This window comes from Colletes latitarsis, chromosome 2 (assembly GCF_051014445.1).
Source record: "Colletes latitarsis isolate SP2378_abdomen chromosome 2, iyColLati1, whole genome shotgun sequence".
In the NCBI taxonomy this organism is placed as follows: domain Eukaryota; kingdom Metazoa; phylum Arthropoda; class Insecta; order Hymenoptera; family Colletidae; genus Colletes; species Colletes latitarsis.
The window spans coordinates 21357432-21365901 of record NC_135135.1 but is presented as its reverse complement, the minus strand read 5'-3'; the positions used below and the strand labels follow the sequence as shown (position 1 = coordinate 21365901).

The window sequence follows — 8470 nt, the reverse complement described above, 5'->3', positions numbered from 1 at the left end:
TTTGAATCTGTGCTTCATAAATCAGATCATTAGTATATTATTATAATTGTATTAAATATTTTTTACGGATTAAAGGTAGTGGTTACTTTTTTGTATATGATTGATTGTTACGTTTGTATATAACATTGATTGTTGTATAAGAACTGCTTGAAGGAATACATGAGTGATAACTATTTTTTAAAATATGATGCATTACTATACCAATTCAAAGGCTCCTATTCATTTTATTACTTTTCTATATTATTTTTAAATATTCCTGTTCATCTTTCGATTTTTATATATATGAATTGTGTTTTTATGGTTTATAGTTACATTCTCTTACTAAAATTATAAATTTGCTACATTCAAAAAAGTTAAAAATTCTGTATTTCAACAATTATCTATCAATTGTATAAGTTTTATAAAATCAATGTATTATATAACGTTAATTAAAAAAGAACATATATCAGTATTAAATATATATTTATTGTATGTGAACTAAATATATTATATTTTTTACTTTAATTTTAATATATATTAAACATAATTTCTTTTAATATCAGTCATTTGTTAACTGAAAGAGCAAGCATTTTACAAAATGTCATCAAAATTTAAATAATAATTATATAATCAACCATAAATTATATAAAATAATTTATTTAAATTGTTGAGGGGGAGGACCAAAAATACTTCCACTTTGTTTACTTGCAGTTCTGGATGGGGCAAATCCAAGCATTTTTTGAATATTCTGTAAAAAATTAATATAGCTTTTAACTAATGTAATTAGGACTGTACTTTTGATATGAAAATGTATAAATGTATATATATTTAAAGGCTAAAAGATAACTGTCAAAACATTTACTACTATTAATTTAAAGTTGTATTTTATAGAATAAGTATATACCTGTCTGATACTCATAGTGCATAGTATATAGAGAAAGATAAATGAACATTCTGTATAATCATCACCAGGAAGGTTTCTATGTGATAAACCTTGTATCCAACTTATTGGCACAAAAGGTAACCTTGCTACTACTCTACCATCAAAAATGCTGTTAAACATACTGAGTAGAGCTGTAAATGCAAATCCAATTGCAAACATTGATTTCATCTTTACAAGAGACAAATCTCTATTATTATTTTTTAATCGTTCTTCCTCTCGTTCAATTTTTTTCTTTTGTTGTTTATCCAGTGAATCACCATGTGCTTCCTTTCTTTTTTCCACTACAATCAGTTTTACTTAACAATGCAATGAACTTATTGAAACTTTAACATAGTTATTATCACATAGAAACTTACACTTTTTACTTTGTTTTTCTACTTCGGCCTTCAGTTTTTTATATTTTTCTGTTCTATAAACCATTAACCATGTTAAACCTATAAATAATATTAAATTACATTAAGAAAACAATAACATGAAAGCTGAGATATAACCTCAAATTAAAAACAAGAAATATTTGAGAATCTTATACCTTCTCCTAATAAAGCTGTACAAATACTAATAAATACAATTAAAATAGTATCAGCCCACATGTTAATAGAATTTTTTTTAAATATTGCTTAAATTATTTAGGCATGTAATCCGTATATTGCTATGTTAAAAATTCTTTCACTGTTTTGATATGGAGTCTTGAATAAATGTGAATGGGTATGAAATCAATTACTATTATCTATCCTTTAATGACAAGTATTTACATATTTACGTTATGAAAAATAACAAAAAAATGTTCATAATTTAAAATGAAATTTAAGAAACAGAACTCAGGCAAATAAAAGTCGTTCAGTTAAGGATATGTATGATTTCATTATAAAGTCTTTATTTTGCAATAAATATTCCTTGTTATTTAATAATTTTATTCGACGTTATTTCTCTTCTAAAACTATATCGATAAAGAATCTTATTGTTAATATATAACTGTAAAAAGGTACAATATATACATACGATATAATAGTGTTACAAACGAATTTTCATACAAAAACAATTCTCAATTACATTTTCAATAATGTATGGTTTTCAAGACTGAGAATTGCTTTAATAGTATTAACGTAAAATACTGATTCCTACCCAGGAGAGCTATGTATCGAAATAAATTTTGTATTTTTTTTACTGTTAACATTGCATATTAAATGCATCACATAATACTTTTGGTCACGTAAATGGTAAAAAGAAGTACCTACATATGTTTAGGGAACACATGTTGGTAAATTTATGTAGATGCGAAATACATCTATAACATATTGTGCTACCATTAAGATCCAATGTAATATTTAAAATCTGTTGTAAATATCATTCACTGATTACGCTTCTAATGTTATTATCAGTCGCTGCTAAAACTGTCTAATTTTTTTTCTAGGTGTTGAATGTTTTCATTTTTCAAGCATTTTCTAATCTCAAAACCAAGAGCAGCGCCTAATGGTGGCGGAACGGCGTTACCGATCTGGCGATGTTTATCAAGTATGCTTCCATAAAAGCGGAAAGAATCTGGAAAACCTTGCGATCTAGCACATTCTCGTACACTTACAACTCTGGTTTGTTCAGGATGTAAAACACGGCCCTGTAATACAAACGATAAAATGAAATCTTTAAATGTAAGTTCAAAAGATAAAGATTTTAATTAAAGAAAAATTAATATTAACCTGTTTACCCATAGGCTCTGGATTTGTAATAGTAGTACCAAAGAATCCATCCCATTCTAATCTACCGTACAAGCCTGCCCAGTGATTATGACGATTTCCAGTGTGAGGTAAACACCATGGAATTAATGTACCATATTGTCTATCTATCGGATCACATGCTTTACGTTCACAACAGCTACATACACCACGGAATGCTCCAGTAGAACTTTTACCAGCCTTCTTATCATGGTGAGTATATTCTCTGCGACATAAATGAATAAATCATTTACTTTACTTTGCAGAGTAAGTATTTTTTTGTTATATTTAAAAAAATTACAAATTAGTTATACTTACAATTTTTTCGAGTACGTTCCATCGCTTAAACGTACCGCAATATTTGGCAAGTCACGCCAATCAGATCCGCTTGCAGTTGGAATATGTGCAATTCGAGTTTCGACCAGTGGTGCCATATCTTTGCAAACGTGATCTCTCAATATAGTATCAGGTTCTTTAGGTCTAACCTAGATACAAACAAACGTACATACTTAATACAAAAATTGGATACCAATATTAATTTATTAAATAATAGGTAACTTTGACTATACTTTTCTTTGAAAGTGAGAAATTGCCTCGTCTCCGTAAGCCATTTCTTCTTTGTTCCAACCATTTCGGATATTAGGTAGATCGGACATTGCATCGCGAACACTGATAGTTCTATACGGTGCCGACTCTGTCCAATCACAATTTGATGAATACTACAAAAAAGAAAGAAAGAAACCATTATTAAATTCATATGGATAAATTTAACGATTCGTATGCAAATTGTGATTATATCTTACTTTTTTATTATCCACAATAACACTTAATTGACATGCTCGTTTGCTAAACACATGAGTCGGTTCTGGGTATTTTGGAAGCATCTCTCCTGGTGCAGCAGCAAATATTATTAATCTAAAAATATACAAATAATAAATAAAAACACTGATGTTTATCAGTACAATTTAAGCTTTACGTACCTTCGTCTTGTTTGCGGAATACCGTAATTTCCAGCTTGCAGAATACCAAATGTACATTGATAACCCATTCGTACAAGACATCTTAACGTTAACTTGAGTACCATACTTTTTTTAAAGGAAACAAAGTTTCTAACGTTTTCCATAATAAAGAATTTTGGTCTATAATAATCACAATAAGACAAACACGATACTACTAGAGAATTTTTAAATAAAGAATATTGTCGTGAATTAAAACGATTCATGCCACTGAAGCCTTGACAAGGCGGTCCGCCACATAATAATTCTACTTCGCCTTTTTGAGGTAAACGTTGTCCATTATTATCGCAAAGTTCTCCCTATATAAATGTTAATAAAAGCATATTTCAAATTCGCGTGTACTATATGTATAATTCTTCAGAATTCATATTTTTAATTGTACGTACATTCATAACTTTTCGCAGCAGCACGTTACAATCCTCACAGAATACCGTTGTATCAGGATTATTAAGCCGATATGCGCATGCAGCTGGTTCATCTTTTTCAATCGCCCATCGATTGTTTATGATACCAGCTTGTCGCAATCCTTCAGATAATCCTGCGACACAAATTTAAAATTAGAAAATCAGAAACTTTAAAAAAATTGTGAAATTAAACATGAAAAGTTTACTAACCACCACAACCAGCAAAAACATCTAGTGTTTTCAATTTGTTTGAAACAACACAATGCTCTATCGGGGTTTCATTTATTTTCTTAGTATTAGGATTCTCTAATTGTTTATTTTTGCACTTTGCTTTCCCTTTTCCTTTTCCAGACTTTCCAATATTCATAGCATGATTAGGCGGATCGGTAAATGTCTTTTCTGAAGCATTATACGCCTGAGAAAAGTAAAAGCGATTCGGACCACCAGCTGTCCATTCCTCCACAGATTTATCTAAATTCTCTGAATACATCAGGTAGCATTTACCTGCTACTTCAGAAAATTTTACATCACAGACTTCGTCGCTCCAATATACCATATTGAGGTCAACTTGTTGCATTAACGTGAGTCCTTTGTGCGTGTTTTCTGGTCGATACATTTTATTTATTTTAATCCATACATCGGACGAAGCAACTAATTTATTATTTGTCTTTGCGTATATTGCTTTAATATATCCAATATGAAACGGTTCAGGTGTATCGTAATTTGAACCTTTAACGTGGTCCGAAGACTTTCGGTAATACTCGGGATACATATCTTCGTCTACCTTCCCCTTCTTCGTTTTGGAAGCAGTATGATATGTTGATGTATATTTAAATTTTATAGTTCCTGGAGATAAAAATACAACAGATCCAACCTTAAATTCTTCATCTTTATATTTTACCATATTATAAGTTACTTCTTTGATACTTTTTTCTTCCTCTCTATCAAAGACCTTTGGCGTATAAAAGCATTGTAATGCAGTAAAGCGTACACAAGCAGGACAAAATCGATGACTAATTTCTTTTCTCTGACAGATAGGATCTGAAGGAGGATCTTCAAAACGAGCTGTTTCCGGCGTGTATCGTTTTTGATAAAAGAATGTTTTACCATCTTTATTCTGTATCTCGTCTTCTGGTAATAAATCTGCATTACCTAATTGACTCCAATTTTGTGGACTACTTTTATAAATAACAGTTGCTTTAGATTTAACCGAAGTAAATGGTACATTGTCACATTCATCAAGTAAGAACAATTCTAAAGGATCTGACGTTTCACCAAGTACAGTATCACTACCTCTCCTAAACCAATTTGCATGACACAACTTTGCACCATTTTTATCTTCCCACATATACATGACTTTCGCTATTTGCAACGGTACTGTGGGATCATTTGACTCAATAAATACATAATCATTTGTATTTATTTCTTCGTCAATTACCATTACTGACTTATAAAATGTTCTTCGACCATCATCGATAATCGATTCTCCGACCCATGTAATTTCTTTCTCTACATGCTTAAATTCTTTCAAAATCATCTTTTGAGTGATTTTTGTATTTTCTATTAATGTTTCATTAAATTCATCTTCCTGGTCCGAATCATCAGCTTCTTGTATAGCCATATTTGGACATCTTCTTCTAATGCAAGCCTGTTTACCTTTTCCAGATCCACCAAACTTAGGCATATCTTTGCAAGCAGAACAAACTCCACAATCAGGTTGTTGGCAGGTTTCGCATATTCCGCATCTGTGCCTCTTAGGTCCCGATATATCTTTCTCACGATTTGTAGCTAATTGGTCAGAGAAGAATGTTTCAAACATATTATTAACTAATTTTGTAGTTGTAGCTTTCGTCCACGCAATTTTCTTATTTATTTGATCTTTAGGGTGCGTTCTCCGCAGGGCAAGTCTTTTGTTTAACGTTACGCCCGCAAGCGTGACTAATGCTCGCATACATGGACTTGTAATTAGCAAAGGATCTTCTGGTCTTGCTGACGAATCAAAAGAAATAACTTGATCACAGATAAACTGAGCATATCGTAATAAGGAATCTTCTGTGAATCTAGATAATCCTTTTGGTGGAACTATAGTCTGAAAGAAAATATACATATACTTAGATAAGAATTAAAGTACTTTGTATTGTTTAAAACAGTTTCTTTTTTCATAGGGAAAGTTTACCTGTAACTTATTTAACAAATCTTCATAAGTAGGATTATGTTCATCTAACAAGTATTCTATAATTATCTTGCTCATGTAAATCTTCTCTTTCACAGAATCCATAAATGGTGCATATGCTTCAGCAGGTTCCATTAATATATACTCTGCAAATGCTGTAGTGAATCCTACAAGTGCTAATTCACCACCGTCAAAACCAGACACCCACCACTCATTTATTGGTCCCATATCTTTTGTAGGCACACCACCTTCTGGACAAGCATTTTCTTCGTAGATAGGTTTCATATAACCAGAAAAATAAAGTACTACATTTTTTTCGATTAGGCCAGTGTCAAAAGAACACAAATGTCCATTTTTATCATATACACTATAAAAAAGAAAAACACAAAGTGAACTTTAATGTCTTCAGGATTTATAACTGTATTTTTTATATACAATGAAGAATGACCTACCAAAAGTCTGTTAATTTATTTTGTGGTCTTTCATCGCCTTCATGGACCATAGCTTCTTCACCTGTGAATAAAGATAACTTTGGGTCTGTTAATGCAATAAGTTCTTCTTCTGCCCCATTAGGATGACCAGGATATATCTTTATATCATTACTTGCTAGTTTTTGACAACAGTATTCACACTTCTGGTGAATGTTAATAGGTTTCTGAAACAGCGTTTTTGGCTCTTCTATACTTGAATTATAGTTTTCTGTTTTAGTTTTCTTAAGGGCATTGTTTTCAAATTCATCATTTGAATCCTGTTGTTCCTGATTTAGTTCAGTTTCAGATTTAATATTGTGCATTATGTTTTGTCCACTTTGTACCAACATAGGAGCCTTCGATTCTAATTCTTCAGCCATATCACTTTTCCTTTTAATAGGTTTCTTCGATTGATCATTTTGTTTTAACGGTGTACTTTTATTAGTGTCTCTGTTAATTTTGTGCAAATTTTGTGTAACTTCTACATTAATATATTTTCCATTACGAAGTTTTTTTCTATCATTATTTGATTCTTGAAGTATCTTAGCTTTGATCAACGACGAATGAGAAATAAATTTAATCTCTTTATCATTTGAGTTACTCTTTGTATTTATTTCCACGTTATGTTCAAGTGTTTTACCTGTATTTTTATTCTCTTTCATAACATGCCCGTTTAAAGGTATTTGATATCTTTCTATATCCTCAATCTGTGTATGCTTTTCTGTCTCGTAATTTTCAGTATTTGCTATGATAGCCGGCATCATATTTAACGAAGTCAATTATACTCACTGAACTCTCGTCAAAAATTTGTTCCTTACGGATTATGAATTTCTTACATCTAAATTGTAATTACCTTAATAGGAATGTAGTCGTAATGTTAAAGAAAATTACATATGAACACGTTCTCTCATCGTTTCACAGGTATATAACGTATATATAAGTATTAACCATGGAAGCTAATAGTGTACCGCCAAAATCTTTCAAAGCTGGTTTACATAAAGACGCCGTCCTCAGGTCACAGTAATGGCATACTACGACGTGTATGACTTGTTTCTTTTATTAATTATTTAAATAATACACTTTATTAATTCAAGTTTTAATAAGTATAATGTAATCTACAAAATTAAATGTACCAATGATTTTTGTATAATTCTTTTATTCAGAATTAAGTGACTGATGTATCTGATTGGTGCTGTGTCCCGTTTTCCTTTCCCTTTCACAACATACGACTAAAACGCTAGGTGACGTTATTTAAGCTTTATGATAAGATATCAATGGACAAATAGATTATTATTTATCTAATTGATATCATTTTATTTTAATACATATATATATTCGTCATTTAAGAATAACATGCAAAATATTGGTTACACGTAGTGGAATTCATTATCAGAACGTAACGATACGCATTTAACAATTGGTAGTTTAATCCTTCGATCGATGTTCTACATTAATTCTTCAAATATCAAAGGAATTGTCAAAATATTGTCATTTAACAGTAATTTGTGCAATTCATATGTAGGTTAGATTTTTGCCACTCTCATTTAGTTCCTGAATTTATCGCTTACGTCGCTACAAAGTATCTTACTACTTATTCCACTAAAATTTAGGCATACTTATCTACGATAGTTATTCTCAGTTATTCTTCATCTATGACGAAAACGGTTGATATAGTCGAGTTTAAGGGATACAATAAATATATATTAAATAATATAATTTTATAAATATTAGCAATTATATGTTATTAATAACATTATTAATGGTATAACTAATACG

The 8470-nt window shown here is 30.5% G+C and overlaps 2 protein-coding genes across 2 annotated transcripts; both read right to left on the bottom strand.

Moving 5' to 3' along the window:
• Positions 1–220: 220 nt before the first annotated feature.
• LOC143351934 (calcium load-activated calcium channel) lies at positions 221–1629 on the bottom strand. The gene is made up of 4 exons (XM_076784036.1): positions 1452–1629; positions 1279–1356; positions 884–1203; positions 221–727 (listed from the first exon to the last, which is right to left on the bottom strand). Exons 1-4 carry the CDS (start codon positions 1510–1512, stop codon positions 635–637), a joined length of 552 nt encoding a protein of 183 aa, XP_076640151.1. The 5' UTR covers positions 1513–1629; the 3' UTR covers positions 221–634.
• Positions 1630–1749: 120 nt separating this feature from the next.
• On the bottom strand, positions 1750–7631 carry LOC143351932 (DNA (cytosine-5)-methyltransferase PliMCI). Its single transcript, XM_076784030.1, has 10 exons — positions 6677–7631; positions 6228–6591; positions 4262–6140; positions 4034–4185; positions 3612–3946; positions 3435–3546; positions 3201–3350; positions 2950–3116; positions 2617–2857; positions 1750–2534 (listed from the first exon to the last, which is right to left on the bottom strand). Exons 1-10 carry the CDS (start codon positions 7456–7458, stop codon positions 2298–2300), a joined length of 4419 nt encoding a protein of 1472 aa, XP_076640145.1. The 5' UTR covers positions 7459–7631; the 3' UTR covers positions 1750–2297.
• Between the last annotated feature and the right edge of the window lie 839 nt (positions 7632–8470).